We start from the raw sequence: 18395 nt of genomic DNA, 5'->3' as shown, positions 1-18395 counted from the left end.
ACGAGCAGCCAGAATAATGAGCAGTGACAGGTCACTCGTCATTCTGATGGGATGTAATTAGGGAGCCAGGAAGAGTAGAAAGGCGTGCATGACGCAGTGTGGTACTAAGAGAGAGAAGCAAGGAAGGAGATTTAATGTGTCATCCGCAGGATGGTCAAAAAGCATACAGGTTAGAGAGATAAGGTGAAGTGTGTCATTGTCATTTGCAAATGCTATCACTATAAAGGACAGGACACTTTTTATAACACCTTATAAACATGAGACTTTAATGTATAAGCCAGAGTCTGAGGTCGCATGATGACTTTCAAAGTCCGGTGCCAATAACTTTTACTGGTCTGTTATTATATCTCCGAGATATATCTGCTTCAATCTGTAAGAAAAATGAAGAGATCATTTATTTTTTGTTCTGCAGCTCCTCCATTTGTTGCTGATCAAAGTTCAAAGCTGTTACTTATAAGGTAGCAGGTTCTTGCTCAAAAAGTAAACAACCCACCATTTGGACATTTAGGCAGCCAACCACATCTTCCCGTCTATACTTTGCATGTTTTCTTCTTTTAAAGGTTTTTTTGGGGAGTTTTACACTGATGTCATATCCTCTGGATGGGTCATCAGTATCTTATCGGTGGGGGTCCGACAATCCGTTCAACTACTTGAGAAGGCACCAGGGCTCGCAATAGTGCTGTGGCCTTCTCCAGCTTTGTCTAGGCCGAGTGACATCATGTTCATCGGTCATTGAAGTGAATGGGGCTGAGCTGCGATACCAAACACAGCCGCTATACAATGCCAGGGCAGTATAAATACCCCACATGTGACCCCATTTTGGAAAGAAGACACCCCAAGGTATTCCGTGAGGGGCATATTGAGTCCATGAAAGATTGAAATTTTTGTCCCAAGTTAGCGGAAAGGGAGACTTTGTGAGCAAAAAATAAATAAAATCAATTTCCGCTAACTTGTGCCAAAAAAAAATAAAAAATTCTATGAACTCGCCATGCCCCTCATTGAATACCTTGGGGTGTCTTCTTTCCAAAATGGGGTCACATGTGGGGTATTTATACTGCCCTGGCATTTTAGGGGCCCTAAAGCGTGAGAAGAAGTCTGGTATCCAAATGTCTAAAAATGCCCTCATAAAAGGAATGTGGGCCCCTTTGCGCATCTAGGCTGCAAAAAAGTGTCACACATCTGGTATCGCCGTATTCAGGAGAAGTTGGGCAATGTGTTTTGGGGTGTCATTTTACATATACCCATGCTGGGTGAGAGAAATATATTGGCAAAAGACAACTTTTCCCATTTTTTTATACAAAGTTGGCATTTGACCAAGATATTTATCTCACCCAGCATGGGTATATGTAAAATGACACCCCAAAACACATTCCCCAACTTCTCCTGAGTACGGCGATACCACATGTGTGGCACTTTTTTACAGCCTAGGTGGGCAAAGGGGCCCACATTCCAAAGAGCACCTTTCGGATTTCACAGGTCATTTACCTACTTACCACACATTAGGGCCCCTAGAAAATGCCAGGGCAGTATAACTACCCCACAAGTGACCCCATTTTGGAAAGAAGACACCCCAAGGTATTCCGTGAGGGGCATGGCGAGTTCCTAGAATTTTTTATTTTTTGTCACAAGTTAGTGGAAAATGATGATTTTTTTTTTTTTCTTACAAAGTCTCATATTCCACTAACTTGTGACAAAAAATAAAAACTTCCATAAACTCACTATGCCCATCAGCGAATACCTTGGGGTGTCTTCTTTCCAAAATGGGGTCACTTGTGGGGTAGTTATACTGCCCTGGCATTCTAGGGGCCCAAATGTGTGGTAAGGAGTTTGAAATTAAATTCTGTAAAAAATGGCTGGTGAAATCCGAAAGGTGCTCTTTGGAATGTGGGCCCCTTTGCCCACCTAGGCTGCAAAAAAGTGTTACACATCTGGTATCCCCGTATTCAGGAGAAGTTGGGGAATGTGTTTTGGGGTGTCATTTTACATATACCCATGCTGGGTGAGAGAAATATCTTGGCAAAAGACAACTTTTCCCATTTTTTTTATACAAAGTTGGCATTTGACCAAGATATTTATCTCACCCAGCATGGGTATATGTAAAATGACACCCCAAAACACATTCCCCAACTTCTCCTGAATACGGAGATACCACATGTGTGACATTTTTTTGCAGCCTAGGTGGGCAAAGGGGCCCACATTCCAAAGAGCACCTTTCGGATTTCACTGGCCATTTTTTACAGAATTTGATTTCAAACTCCTTACCACACATTTGGGCCCCTAGAATGCCAGGGCAGTATAACTACCCCACAAGTGACCCCATTTTGGAAATTTTTTACAGAATTTGATTTCAAACTCCTTACCACACATTTGGGCCCCTAGAATGCCAGGGCAGTATAACTACCCCACAAGTGACCCCATTTTGGAAAGAAGACACCCCAAGGTATTCCGTGAGGGGCATGGCGAGTTCATAGAACTTTTTATTTTTTGTCACAAGTTAGTGGAAAATGATGATTTTTTTTTCCTTACAAAGTCTCATATTTCACTAACTTGTGAGAAAAAATAAAAACTTCCATGAACTCACTATGCCCATCAGCGAATACCTTGGGGTGTCTTCTTTCCAAAATGGGGTCACTTGTGGGGTAGTTATACTGCCCTGGCATTCTAGGGGCCCAAATGTGTGGTAAGGAGTTTGAAATCAAATTCTGTAAAAAATGACCAGTGAAATCCGAAAGGTGCTCTTTGGAATATGGGCCCCTTTGCCCACCTAGGCTGCAAAAAAGTGTTACACATCTGGTATCCCCGTATTCAGGAGAAGTTGGGGAATGTGTTTTGGGGTGTCATTTTACATATACCCATGCTGGGTGAGAGAAATATCTTGGCAAAAGACAACTTTTCCCATTTTTTTTATACAAAGTTGGCATTTGACCAAGATATTTATCTCACCCAGCATGGGTATATGTAAAATGACACCCCAAAACACATTCCCCAACTTCTCCTGAATACGGAGATACCACATGTGTGACACTTTTTTGCAGCCTAGGTGGGCAAAGGGGCCCACATTCCAAAGAGCACCTTTCGGATTTCACTGGCCATTTTTTACAGAATTTGATTTCAAACTCCTTACCACACATTTGGGCCCCTAGAATGCCAGGGCAGTATAACTACCCCACAAGTGACCCCATTTTAGAAAGAAGACACCCCAAGGTATTCACTGATGGGCATAGTGAGTTCATAGAACTTTTTATTTTTTGTCACAAGTTAGTGGAATATGAGACTTTGTAAGAAAAAAAAAAAAAAAAATCATCATTTTCCGCTAACTTGTGACAAAAAATAAAAAGTTCTATGAACTCAATATGCCCATCAGTGAATACCTTAGGGTGTCTACTTTCAGAAATCGGGTCATTTGTGGGGTGTTTGTACTGTCTGGCCATTGTAGAACCTCAGGAAACATGACAGGTGCTCAGAAAGTCAGAGCTGCTTCAAAAAGCGGAAATTCACATTTTTGTACCATAGTTTGTAAACGCTATAACTTTTACCCAAACCATTTTTTTTTTACCCAAACATTTTTTTTTTAACAAAGACATGTATAACAATAAATTTAGAGCAAAATTTATATATGGATGTCGTTTTTTTTGCAAAATTTTACAACTGAAAGTGAAAAATGTCATTTTTTGGCAAAAAAAATCGTTAAATTTCGATTAATAACAAAAAAAGTAAAAATGTCAGCAGCAAAGAAATACCACCAAATGAAAGCTCTATTAGTGAGAAGAAAAGGAGGTAAAATTCATTTGGGTGGTAAGTTGCATGACCGAGCAATAAACGGTGAAAGTAGTGTAGGTCAGAAGTGTAAAAAGTGGCCTGGTCTTTCAGGGTGTTTAAGCACTGGGGGCTGAGGTGGTTAAATCACGTTCCGTGGCTCAATTCAAGTCAATGGTTCAGAAAAAAAAAAAAGGAATGCATACGGAATGCTCCGTATCCGTTCCGTTTTTGCGGAACCATCTATTGAAAATTTTATGCCCAAGCCAATTTTTTTAATGTACTTACTGTTTAAACATTATTGTATGCTTCCGTTTCAGTTTGCGATCCGCAAAAAACGGATCACAAACATAAACCAAACGAAAAAACGGAACGGCCAAACGGAACAGAAACACTACAGAAACAAAAAAACTGATCGCAAAACCATACGGTCGTGTGCAGGAGGCCTTATCAGTATAAAACTCCTGGAAAACCCCTTTTGAAGCCTAAACATACCACTACTTACCTGCTTCTGAAGTTCACGACTCCTCTCTTGAAGAAGTAAAAGCTTAGGTTCCAGACTCTCCCTCTCTTCCTGTGCTGACTTTCCTCTCTCCAACCATGCCTCTCTTTTACTCTCCAAGAGCTCTGCTTGCTTCAGGCGCTGAAGTAGCAAGTCTGTTACACGATCAACATACCTTTAACAAACAAGATATGATTTAATCTGATCCCAAGAAGGACGTTGATCTACTAAACAAAAAGGAAGAGATCTGTCTATGATTCTAGCAAGCTGGAACTAAATAAGGAAAACAGATCACACTAACCGTGGAGATGCTAGAATAAGGAAAAGATGGCGCATCTTTACATCTGTTAAGCGTCCAGTTAATTCTTTAACATGTGATAATATGGCAGCAACTTTATTCCGGGTCTGTTCCTGCAGAATGGGTGGGGCTGTCTGGAACTGTGTAACGGTGACAATGTCAGTGTCACCATCAATACCCTGAAGCCACTGAGAGAGGAAGAGTTCCAACTGGCAGGGAGAAAAAAAAAAGAGAAATTAGAAGGAATGAAATTATTTAGAGAAGAACATATATGACAAATCGACACACAACCACAGTGAGAGGCTGAGATAGACAGGGATAAGACTGGGCCACATATTCATACCCAGAATGAATGCATGAATGAACAAAATGAAGAGGAATCTGATAAGAAAATGTAAGAATAATATGCAGGACAGAGGTCAAGGCTAATAAATAAGAAAGATTATAATACAATACATAGAACAAGGCGCAATAGACAGAAAAGAGAGATGAGAGAAGCACAGGAAAGAAGCATGCTGCAGAACAAAGCTGAGGACCAAGATAATAGAACAAAGGGAATAAGAAGAAAGGGACAGATAGAAGACAGTGAGAGGAGAACGATAAGAAAAGACCACAAGGATGAAAAACCTACTAGGAAAAGCATAATGCAAGGAGAAAAAAACCAAAAAGAGGAATATAGAGAAACTCACAAGGAGAAATAAAGTGCAATGGTTTAAAATTGGACAGTCACCTCCATTAACTCATCAACAAACTGATTGCGAGTCTCTGTGTTTTCAAGCACAGTGAGAGCATCAGATCCTCGTGCCACACCTGCAGGGACTGAGAGAAATAGAAAAATCAGGATGACAGAAAAAGGACATCATAGCTTCAAAAAGCTGAAACTGATTCAACATCCTGTAAAAGATCAAATTGCCTTGGTTACTCACAAAAAGTAGGAATGAACATAATACGTATTCAGCCAACAGCCATTTCTGACCTAACAGAGGCTTATCTCCTGTGAGAACATTGGACAACCATGACGAAATCAGAAGGTATGCCTAAGTATTCTCCAATATGTATGGACAACTTATGTCATCAAGTATAGACTAGAAACGTATTATCCAAATATTATCCAGTGATCTCCAGATGCTATAAACAGATAGAAGATATACCGTATGCTGTATTTTTCAAAAATAAAGAACATTCCACCATCTGAGAATAAATAAACCAGTGGATTCCTATGAAAGTGCTGAACACAAGCTCAAGAACTGAGAGGAACACAAATGGAGGAAGAAATAACATCAGCATGAATGATGAAAGCTCATCTCAGTTATCCCTAGAAGTAAGAGATGAATGCATAAAGTAAGGAAACCTACAATGAATTATCCAGAATATGTACTAGGGTATAATCAAATGAAATATTCCTAGAAGACAGGGTATGCGACTGCACCCTTCACCTCCCACATCCTGAGATAGCTTATGAAGGACTAAAGCTGGCCATACACATTCAATAATTGTCGGCAGAATGAATGGCCGATAGCTATCTCTCCTGTCTCCCCCATACACATACATGTTTGGCTCAGTTGAATTTGTCAGTGTATGCTATGGAAAAAACTGAGAAATGCGCTGCCAGACAGTTCTGGAGGCAGCTTATCTCCCTGGAGAACAAAAAGATCGGGCGAACTGAATATTATCTGTCGGGGAAGAGTCAGAAACTTCCCACACATATTAGTGTGGCAGCGGATTTGGGCAACAAAAGTATAATGTGTATGGCCAGCTTAATACCGTAACTCGTGCTGCTAGGTATATCATATGTTAGTGATGAGATCTTTCAGGTCTCACCATCATGCCCATCTTCCAGCACAGTGATGATTTCACCAGGCACAGTTTCTTCAGTGTCCCAGATTATGCCATCAGCTCCTGTAGCCTAACAGAACACAATAAAACACTACATAACCATCAAATTGCACAGTAAATGACAGTAAATTAATAAAGTATAATGTATATATATATATTATAATAATCACAGGTCGGCACTGCTGTTTGAAGTCGCGGTGCACGAGACTATGGGATGGCGCCTGCAAATTATATATATATATATATATATATATATATATATATATATATATAAAATTCGGGGGGCACTCTGGCAACGTATGGACACGTTTCAATTGTTTTTATAAAAATAATAATAAAATTTACTAAGATACAATAAATACATGGAGAACATCAGTGTGATGGGTGGATGTCACGTGGTGGAAAGTGTGGTAAAGAACGTCCATTCAACCCCACACTATTGGTGTATATTCGAGATGTTCACATAAAGGAAATACATATATCATAAAATATAGAACAATAAACGAGTGAGCGCTTAAAAAAATGAAAAAAGTCAAAAATAAAGATGAAAATGTAAAAATTGACTTGTATACAAGTGTGACAATTGAAAAACATATATGTTATAAGTTCCTTTAAAGGGGTTGTCCAAGTTATTTTTTGTTCTTTGTATGTTTTTAACTAGGCAAATGAAAGGACTTTACAAATAACTTACTTTATCTCCAGTGGCTGGTTTATCAGATTTCACTGAGGGTCACATGACCTGTGATGCCAGCTTCTCTCCCTGCTCTGATGATGTTTCGTGCACAAAGCCTGAGAGATCAGATAAGAGTCTGGCTACTATCCACGGTTGAACTGAACATAATATCACGTGTGCTGTAAACAACGTTGTCTTCAGACCGGTATATAACAACAGTCTGTGGAGACATCGTACTATTGACCAAAAAGGACGTTAGTTCTAAACATTAATAGGTTTAAAGGGATTCTGTCACCAGGTTTGACCCCTGTCAGCTAAACATATGCTGATGTTCAGGGCGTCTTCACGATTCCCAGCGCCGCCTTTCCGGACTTCTGCGTCGCCTCCTAATCCTCTGTGCCGCCTCTCGCTCTCCCTCCCTCCCACTCCTCCTGCTGTAAGATCTCGCGCATACAGGGGTTGAGCGAAGTGCCGGCGCATGCGCACTTCGCTGTAAGAAGCCAAATGGAGAAGTCCGCACGGGCGCATCAGGCAGAGCCCTGTGCGCAAGCGCGAGATCTTACAGCAGAAGGAGGGGGGAGGGAGGGAGAGCAAGAGGCGGCACAGAGGATTAGGAGGCGGCGCAGAAGTCCGGAAAGGCGGCGGTGGGTGCGGCAGGCATCTTGCACCCATTAACATCCCCTTGGGCACCTTATTTGTTTGACTGACAGGTTAGTAATAGCTGTTTTTTAGCTAAATAAGCCCACAGATGACATTTATAAGCCCACATTAGGAATCGTGAAGACGCCCTGAACATCAGCATATATTTAGCTGGCAGGTGTCAAACCTGGTGACAGAATCCCTTTAAATCACTTATCCCCACTTTTTTAATTCAATTTTGAAATTTTCATTTTTATTTTTGACTTTTTTCATTTTTTTAAGCGCTCACTTGTTTATTGTCCTATATTTTATGATATATGTATTTCCTTTATGTGAACATCTTGAATATACGCCAATAGTGTGGGGTTGAATGGACGTTCTTTACCACACTTTCCACCATGTGACATCCACCCATCACACTGGTGTTCTCCGTGTATTTATTGTATCTTAATACATTTTATTATTATTTTTATAAAAACAATTGAAACGTGTCCATACATTACCAAAAGCCAGAGTGCCCCCCGAATTATATATATATATATATATATATAGAATGATGCAAATTCAGGGCAGCACACCTAGTAAAAAATGCTGGGTGCCAGCGGTGTCGACACTAGGTCCAAAAGTGTCAAATAGACAAAGAAATAAGTACACCGCAGCACATCCGTCTGGTGAAAAGTGGTGGGATCCTTTATTCACCCAGGTAGAGACGTTTCGGTCCGCTTACTGGGACCATTTTCAGTAAGTCCCAGTTGAAAATGGTCCCAGTAAGCGGACCGAAACGTCGCTACCTGGGTAAATAAAGGATCCCACCACTTTTCACCAGACGGATGTGCTGCGGTGTACTTATTTCTTTATATATATATATATATATTTTTATACATTATACCACATTTACAACGACTTTGGGTAGGTCGTGGGGTGTGCACCGATCTATCCTGAGGTATACTGTTGAAGCCACTAATTTTATTCATATTTAAATTAATAAAGTATCCAGTTGTAGTGTTTTCTTACTGAACGTTGATTTAAAACAATGTGGATTTCAATCTGGTTGTAGATATTTTGAGAAAAATGACATTAAAAACTAATACATCATGCATTACACTCTCAGTTTCTGCGACTGTATAAGGTTTACTTTAAAAAGTCACTGTCCAGAAGTGAACTTCTATGGACCCCCTGTAACACTGCATTTTTTTCTGCAGCATTCCCCAATGATACAAGCTAATCGTAACAGTTGTCACGACCCATTTAACACCTAGTAGTGTCCCTAACAACACATGAATTATCGGGTGGCTAAGAGAAACATGGGAGAAATCATCTGTGTACAAAGACAAATATAGGATAAGGCTATGTCCACATCTGCGGCTGTAATTCCAGTATTCTGTTCCGGCACAGGAATAGAATACCGGAATTGCCGTATCTGGCAAATGCTGGACACGACCAGTGCGACATCACTGAATTTCCAGCATAAATACTGGTTTGGAAAGATATAGCTGCATGGAGTATTTATGCAGGAAACCAGGTTATAGTGAATGGCATCCATCAGGCACCAAAAGGTTAGAATATGGAACAGAATGGCACAATAACAACCAAGGATGTGGATATAGCCAAAAAATCCCCTAAATATTTCCTCTGTAAATGATAGGAAGCTTACCTCTGTTCCTGAAACAATACCCCAGTCTATTTCCTCTGGTGTTTGCAGAGCTGGAGTCTCTTTAGTTAGTCCCAAATCTCCCCAGTCAATCTGACAAAAATAGGACATTATAAGGATTGCAGTGATAGTAGCCATGAACATCTCAGGTATATGCCTACACTTACATCTCCTTCTTGTGCGGAAACCTCTTCAACCTCCTTGACTTCTGGCCGATCTACAGTCACTGGGGCTACTCCTGTTCGCCACTCATACACTGTGGTGTCTCCATGTTCCTGCACATAGCGGATTAGAGGAAGAGCCTGTTCAGGGGAGCTGAGGAAGAAGAAAGAATGACTTAAAGGGCTTCTGTCACCCCACTAAAGTCTTTTTTTTTTTTTTGGGCTAGTTAAATTCCTTATACTGCGATATATGAAAATATAATGGTCTTACTTACTTTCCTTCAGCAGTTTCTTATAAAAACGAACTTTTATAATATGTAAATTAGGTCTCTACCAGCAAGTAGGGCGTCTACTTGACGTAAGATGACAAAAAATGGCTTTTTTTATACCGTTTTAATATTATTTTTTTTACGGTGTTCACCTGAGGGGTTAGGTCATGTGATATTTTTATAGAGCCGGTCGATACGGACGCGGCGATACCTAATATGTATACTTTTTTTTATTTATGTAAGTTTCACACAATGATTTCATTTTTGAAACAAAAAAAAATCATGTTTTAGTGTCTCCATAGTCTGAGAGCCATAGTTTTTTCAGTTTTTGGGCGATTATCTTGGGTAGGGTATGATTTTTGCGGGATGAGATGACGGTTTGATTGGTACTATTTTGGCGTACATGCAAATTTTTTGATCACTTTTATTACCTTTTTTGGGAAGTAAGGTGGGCAAAATGTCAATTTCCTCATAGTTTTTATTTTTTTGGCGTTCACCGTGCAGGGAAAGTAACATGACAGTTTTATAGATCAGGTCGTTACGGACGCGGCAATACCTAATATGTGTAGTGTATTTTATTTTTTTAATTCAGTGATAAATGTGTTTTTTTTATCTTTACTTTTTTCACTTTTTATTCCCTTTTTTTTTAACCAGACCCACTTGGTTCTTGAAGATCCAGTGGGTCTGATGTCTGTATAATACAGTACAGTACACTATATAGTGTATTGTACTGTATTTTACTTACACTTTGTCTGAACAGATCTATGCCTTTAGCACAGATCTGTTCAGCACCATGGACAGCAGGATGCCTGAGAAGGTGTCCTGTTGCCATGGGAACCTTCCCCGTCTGCCACAACTGAGCAGACGGGGAAGGGGAAGGAGGGGGGCTCCCTCCCTCTGTGACCCCATCCTGTCTGGGGGCTGCAAAGGCACAGCAGCCCCCCGATGGGAGAGGGAGCTCCCTGACTGTTAACCTTTTCCATACAGCGGTCTGTACGGACCGCGGTATGGAAAGGTTTAAACGGCTGACATCACAGCACAGATGTCAGCCGTTTATACCAGAGTGACAGCAATGTGCTGACACTCTGGTATACCCACTGGACGTCAATGAATATTCAAGAGGCGGCGGGCGGGGGATCGCGATCCCGCCTGCCGCACCGCCCGCCCGCCTCCAGCACCGCCTGCACCCCCCCCTGCACCACCCGCCGGCATAAAATCATTCAGGGGTGCAGGGGGGGGTAAAAAAATCTTTATTTTGGGCATTTTAAAGTTTCTGACCGGTACGTCATGTGTCCTTAAAGGGAACCTGTCACCAGTTTTATGGTGTCCTAACTAAGGGCAACATAAATAAGTGACTGATTCTCTTAGCACAATGCTGGGTCACTTTCTTTAATTGACCCAGTCAATCTGCCATCTTGTATTGAAAAGCTCCAGCTGATAATGATGAGTCATGAATATTCATGAGCTCCTGACTCTCCCCGCCCACCTGCTGCTGAATGACAGTTTGTTTCCATATGAACCAGCAGCAGGTGGGCAGGGGAGTGGCTATAGCTCTGAATTAAATATACGCTGGACTCAATGACATCACGCCGGACTCAAACCAGCTCATTAGCATGCAGCATCTTTGTGTGTATATTATGAGGTAACCATCTGTCACACCAGTAAGTGAATACATCTAAGGTACTTTTTAGTAGTTAATGATTGTATATAATTAGTTAGATTATAATCAAATATCCACATGACAGGTTCCCTTTAAGGGGTTAAGGACTCTGGGATTTTCCATTTTTGCGTTTTTATTTTTCACTCCCCGCCTTCCCGTAGTCCTAACTTTTTTATTTTTCCATTCACATAGCCTTATGAGGGCTAATTTTTTGCGGGACAAGTTGTACTTTCTAATGGCACCATTTACGATTGCATACCATGTAGTAGGGAGCGGGAACAAAATTCCAAATAGGGTAGAATTGGGAAAAAACGCAATTCTGATAACGTTTTTTTTTTTTTTTTTACACTGTACACGATGCAGTAAAATTGACCTCTTATCTTCATTCTCCAGATCAGTACAGTTCGAACGATACCACACTTGTATAAGTTTTCTTGCGTTTTAATACTGAATTCTTTTTTTAAACCTTTGAGGAAAAAACTTTTTTTTTTCATAACCATATTCTGACCCTTATAACTTTTTTGTAGCTATGTGTAAGGGGCTGTGTGAGGGCTAATTTTTTGGCGGGACGATCAGTTCTTTTCAGTGATACCAATTTTAAGTGTGTGCGACTTTTTGATCACTTTTTACAAAAAAATTATTGGGTAGTTGAAGTGACAAAAAATTGCAAATTGGCTGTTTTTATTTTTTTCCCGCTATGCCATTTGCCGTATGCCATTAATATTGTTATCTTTTAATAGTATGGGCATTTTCGCACGCGGCGATACCCATTATGTTAATTTTTATATTGGTTAAGTATTTTTATTTTAAGGAAAGGGGGGTGATTTGAACTTTTTTTTTTATATTTGAAAAAACTTTTTTTTTTTTTTTTACATTTTTTAAGTCACCTTGGGTGACAATAACTGGCAATCATTCGATTGCCCATAGTATTCAGTGATGGCCAAATAGCCATCATTAAAGACTTCATTTGCACTATATCAATACAAGTCTGCCACCTAGTGGCCTGTATTGACATATACATCTAATTGACTCTGAAGCCTGCCTGAAGCCTCAGTCATTTAGCGCAAGGTAACAGGTTCCCCGATCTCAGCCGGGGAAAGCTGTTACTGGACCGGAAGCGCGCGACTTCCGGTTCCGGTCTGCGCAGATGTCGTGGTCACATTTGACCACGGCATCTGAAAGGTAAGATGTATGCGATCAGCCTTATGGCTGATCGCATACATGTGCCGCGGGTCTCTGCTATTTAAAATAGCAGAAACCCTGCGGCTAAGGCACTCGCTGCACGTGTGAGCGGGCGCTATGTTTAGGGATCGGACCCATGACGTACAGCTACGTCATGGGTCCTTAAAGGGTTAAATAAGTGTTTATGACCTCTCAGTAGTTTAGAGATAAGGGTTATTAGATGACTGGCACAAAGTGAAAGTACCAGTCACAAAGTTAGAAAGACAGTTAACCCTTTGTGACAGAATGGCTCAATACTTTTAATAAAGGCCAACTGAAAATATGATTTTTAGCCAAAAATTTGTAAAGTGCAATCATAAACAAAAATTACTACGAAAGGTGTACATAGCCTTTAAAGAAGCACTCCAAGTTACATTTTTATTCTGTGGTCCATTAGAAAGGTGCATGATTTAAATTATAGTGAAGGTAACATTTTTACTGCTGGCTGTTATTGTGAGTTATCCTCTCCCTTCTGGTCGAAATTTCGATACCCAATTGATACTTTTATGCCAGTATCGGGATGTTCATTTTTTCGATACTAGGCTGTGCTACTGCGCAGTCTAGTATTTCCTTTTATGGGAGAACATATGTTCTCTCCGGCCAGACAGTGGAGAAGGAGGGAGGGAGGGAATCCCTCCCTCCTATGACACGGCCGCCGCTGAGCCCAATGAAGTGAGCGGGCCCTGAAGCTGCCCGCACCACTGCCACCAATGAATGTGTGTCTAATTAATGCAGGAGGCGCTGTCTGAGCTAGTGAGCTCGGCGAACGGCAGCGGCAGCCTCCTCCTCCTGAGTGTTTTGTGTCCTCCCCAGCATCAGCCCAAGCCCAGGGGGCAAGCAGCCAGCATAGCAGGTACCTGGCCTGGCCACTGTGCCACCAATAATAATTAACCTTTAATACAGATACAGGAGGCGGGTGACGGCGGCAGAATCACATAGCTGGCACCTGAGGGGTTAACTGATCTGATCGAAGCCCCAGCTGTGTAATCCTGGGGCTCCGATCGGTTACCATGGCAGCCAGGACGCTACTTAAGCCCTGGCTGCCATAGTCAGCTCCCTGCTGCTGTGTGTACTATGCACAGGGCAGCAGGGAGAGTGTGAAGTCCTATTCACCCTAATAGAGCTCTAAGTCCTATTCACCCTAATAGAGCTCTAAATAAAAAGTAAAAAAAAACAAAAAAAAACACAACAAAATATTAAGTATAAATCGCCCCCTTTCCCAATTTTACATATCAAATATATAAACAATAAATAAATAAACATATTACATATCGCCACGTCTGAAAAGTTCAAACTATTAAAATATTTTCTCGTAACAAAAAAAAAAAAAAAAAAAACGCGCGATTCTCAATTTTCTTTGTCACCTTGTCCCCCCAAAAAATAGGATAGGACTGTTCGATTATGGGCCGGATGTTCCATAAAATGTGAAATGCACGTGGCTTTTTTGGCGTTTTTTTTTTTTCGTGTGGTATCGAATGGTATAGAGTATCGCAATACTTTTTTATGGTATCGAAATCGAATCAAAATTTTGGTATCGCAACAACCCTAACTCTGACTCTCCTGACATCCTGACACAGCGTCTCATGTATGGCCAGGCAGTCAGTTCCCTATTCATTCCTATGACAGACAGTGTGAATCTTATAGGAATGAACAGAGAAACGGACTTCCTGTCCACACATAAGACGCTGTGTTAGTTGAGAAGTCAGTATCGGTCACATGACAAAACTGAGGACTAGAAGGGAGAGGATAAATCACAAATAGGGCCAGCAGTAAAAATATTACCTTCACTATAATTTACATCATGCACCTTTCTAAGGCTACTTTCACACTAGCGGCACATAACTCCGACAGGCTGTTCCGTCGGGTGAACAACCTGACGGATCCGTCCTGCCGCTAGTGACCGTGTGCCTCTGGACTGCTGCTCGGTCCCCATTGACTATAATGGGGGCAGGGGCGGAGTTCCGGCGAGAGGCTGTCGAAATAAACGTCGGACATGTCGTAGTTTTATTCCGGCAGCTTCTCGACGTGCCACGCCGGAACTCAGCCCCCCCCCATTATAGTCAATGGGGACGGAGCGGCAGTCCAGAGGCACACGGTCACTAGCGGCAGGACGGATCCGACAGGCTGTTCACCCAACGGAACAGCCTGCCGGAGGTCCGTGCCGCTAGTGTGAAAGTAGCCTAATGGACCACAGAATAAAAAATTTGGTTGGAGTTCTTCTTTAACCTAAGTATGTGTCGTGGAAGAAGTACACACAAACATTGGGAGAACATACAAACTCCATGCAGATATTGTTTCTGTCAGGTTTCAGTTCACAGCTTGACTGCTTACCTATCACAGACAAATGACACACAGGCCTGGTACAGCTGGATTGCAGGCATGAGTCCGGCAGCATCTGATCCTACTTGTTTTAGGGCTGCTGGGACATCACAAACCAACATCTGAAGTTCCTTACGAACATCCTCTCCCTACATGAGAGAAAAAAGTATAGTGGAGCCACAATTTTATGAAATGTGTAATTTTTATGTAATGTGTAAGGCCCTTTTACACAGACAGGATTGGGGCAATTAGAAGGTATACTGGATCACAAAAACTGCCCCGGGTACATGTGCCGCTGATTATCTCATCACATCTTTTATGTGGCACACAAAATCATTAAAGGGGTTGTCCGAGTTATTTTTTGTCCTTTGTATATTTCTAACTAATCAAATGTAAAGGCTTTACCATGCACTTACTGCATCTGTAGTTGCTCCTTTCTCAGATTTCACTTAGGGTCACATGACCTGTGATGTCAGCTTCTCTCCCTGCTCTGATACTCTTTGGTGCACAAACCTGAGAGAGCAGAAATGTGTCTGTACACCAGAGGTCACTGTGCTGGCCACGCCCCCCGCACTGGCTGAGCTGCTGCTGTCTGCCCTGTGTCTCCCCCCATCCACTGGATACTTCAGGAAAGATTAACCCCTTCAGGAGCACAGACTCAGGGCTGAAGGTTTTACTGAGTAGCTGCAGGCAGTGAGGAGACAAATTCTGGGCACAGAAGCTGACAAAGGAGTTCTGCAGAGCATTGCACAAGAACAGGTAGGAGGAAGATCCTGTGAGTATCAGCAGTGTCATTGTACAGCTGGGACCTGTAGTCCTACACATACAACATGCTGTTGCGTCTCCCAGCAGTCAGACATGTCACTCAGGGCAGGACTTATATTCACTCCCTTTGCAGAGCAGGGGGAGGGGCAGAGATTGTTGTTACTGCAGGTAAACAAAGGGCCAGAAGAGAACCAGGGAAATGAGGAAATAGATTTTTTTTGCCTAAAACTTGCTTTGCTCAGTTATATATTGCTGCCCATCAGATATACAGTGCTATATATTTTTTTTTCATAACTCAGACAACCCCTTTAAGTCACATGCCAGACAAACTTATAATATACCTGCTGTTAATTGTGTATAGAGACTTATAGGCAATACTTAATGGGAAAATAATATGCAAACAGGTATCTCTCAAGGAAAGTGTCACCTTGTGGAAGAGGCTCCATATGAGTCAAAATCTGACTTCTTAACAAGCCTTGGGACATGACAAGGGAAAATTGCCAAGCCATATCAGCAATATCCATCCATAGACAGTTGTTTCGGGGTGTTTGCCCCTCTCCAGGACGGAGTAGGATTTTGGCTGACTGAGTGTGATGCCTTGGATGCAGCTTAGGCACATTAGGAGACATGGCACACTGTCTAAGCTGCATCCAAAGCATTACACTCAGTCAGCCAGAATCCTACTCCGTCCTGAAGAGGGGAAAACACCCCGAAACAACTGTCTATGGATGGATATTGCTGATATGGCTTGGCTATTTTCCCTTGTCATGTCCAAAGACTTGTTAAAAAGTCTGGTTTTGACTCATAGGGAGCCTCTTCCACAATGTGGCGCTAGCAAGATGGCTCTCTTTCCTTGAGAGATACCTCTTTGCATATTATTTTTCCATGAAGCATTGCCTATAAGTCTCCATACAAAATTTGCATATTGTTTGTTCGACCATAGGCAATGAGCTTTACCCCTTTCTCTGTGTTGGTTACGTGTATGAAGGGGGCTAACTGCCTGGCTCAGTGTCTGCAGGAGAAGAGGGCTGGCTTAGGTAATGAACTAAACCAGTCACTTAGCCCCCTTCATACACCTCACAGAGAGGGAAAGGAAGCTCACTGCCCACATCAGAACAAACAAGAACGTGGAGGTTTCAGGTCCATGGAGAGGGCCTGGAATCATGCCAAAGAGGAAGTGTTCAAAGTTAAAGTACATTAATAAGTTTTATCGTTTTACATTTTTACAGCAAATAAAGATCGTTTTATATCATTGGACCACTTTAAGCTGATGATGGACAACTCTTGTGGTGCTTATCTTCCATGGACTGAACATGTCTAATTGTATTTCTGAAAATGGCCTGAATCAGGGGAATGTTAGGCTTCAGTGGACATCACCACATTTTGTGGGATCTACAGGAATTTATCGAACATGTGGAGCCAGCTTTTCATATTGTCTCCTATTTCCAAGATTAAAGAACATTTGTCACCATGATCAATCCTATTAAACTATTGGCGCATTTGCAGTGAAGCTGTCAGAGTGGGGACAACCGCAAGAGATCTTCACTGCGTCGACACAATTGAGATTTCAGGGCCAGGCATCAGAGCAGTCAGGATGTCTGGCCCTGTCAATTTCACTTGGAGGTGGAGCGGCAACGGGGAGAGGCGGAGGTGAAGTGGTGCTCAAAGGGGCTAGGCCAGGCCCCCACTGCTCCGGGCACAACATTTGCATATAACTAAATAAGAATTTCTCTGCATCGTTAACACCGATTGCAGAGAGAAATTGCTCATTTTAGTGACCATGATCAATCCTACCATCACAGTGACAGACACTTTTTAAAGCGTTTGCTTCATCTGAGACAATGGGGGAATATCACTAGAACCCGTACCTATATTGAGAAAGGAGTGGGCCAAAGTGGTGGCTGGAGGACTCTGGTCCGACCACCTCAAAGTGCTCTCCCCATAGAAGTGAATGGGAGCACACCGCACGCAACTGGCCACTGCTCCTATTCACTTCTATGAGCCAGACGGAAATAGCCGAGCCGGCTGTTTTTGGCGGCCCCATAGAAATGAAAGGAGGGCGGCTGCAAAAGCGCCCTCCACCATTTTCGGGGCTCTGTTTAGGGATAGGTGCGGGTCCGAGCGATATGCCGCCATTGTCTCAGATGAGACAATCCCTTTAAGGAAAGCTATCCAGGATGTGTGCTAACATATTCTCAGCTTGGTAGATGAAGATGTATTATGCACAGGAGAATGATTCAGAAAGTGAAGTTTAGGTCACTGGATTTTTAAAGTGAAAACTGCTCCCTTCAAAGTAAAATATGTCTGCATTTTAAAGTAATGAATAAATAAGTGCCCTAATAACAGGTCACACACGTATACTAATATACATTCATTTTACAATGCAGGATGTTTGATACCTGCCATTACTACCAATAAAAGCATTCTGTTCACTTACATTGATCCCATAGCGCTTGCAACTGCTGTAATACTGTTCTCGCTGCTCTGCTGCTCCCTGCACACATTCCTCTGCTCGACGCTCACACTCCACAACAAGCTGCTGACACCGAGTCATCTGTTTTTTTAAAGCCGGGATTTCATAGCTCACATTGCGCATCAACAGACTGCCACACTCCGCTAGAGAGGACAGAAAGCACATTAGTCAG

The 18395-nt window shown here is 42.0% G+C and overlaps 1 protein-coding gene across 2 annotated transcripts in view; it reads right to left on the bottom strand.

Annotated features, from left to right (window-relative positions):
- Positions 1-242: 242 nt before the first annotated feature.
- Positions 243-18395, bottom strand: part of CDK5RAP3 (CDK5 regulatory subunit associated protein 3) — a 67940-nt gene continuing 49787 nt past the window's right edge. For both annotated transcript variants that reach the window (XM_040435299.1, XM_040435300.1), the window contains 9 exons: positions 18188-18366; positions 14998-15134; positions 9523-9670; positions 9359-9448; positions 6378-6462; positions 5287-5375; positions 4560-4765; positions 4262-4433; positions 243-370 (listed from right to left, as the gene is read on the bottom strand). In XM_040435299.1, coding sequence (XP_040291233.1) covers positions 305-370; positions 4262-4433; positions 4560-4765; positions 5287-5375; positions 6378-6462; positions 9359-9448; positions 9523-9670; positions 14998-15134; positions 18188-18366 — 1172 coding nt within the window. In that variant the 3' untranslated portion in view covers positions 243-304. The remainder of the gene's footprint in view (positions 371-4261; positions 4434-4559; positions 4766-5286; positions 5376-6377; positions 6463-9358; positions 9449-9522; positions 9671-14997; positions 15135-18187; positions 18367-18395) is intronic.

Source organism: Bufo bufo, chromosome 6 (assembly GCF_905171765.1).
Source record: "Bufo bufo chromosome 6, aBufBuf1.1, whole genome shotgun sequence".
Lineage (NCBI taxonomy): Eukaryota > Metazoa > Chordata > Amphibia > Anura > Bufonidae > Bufo > Bufo bufo.
This window is presented reverse-complemented; position numbering and strand designations above follow the sequence as displayed.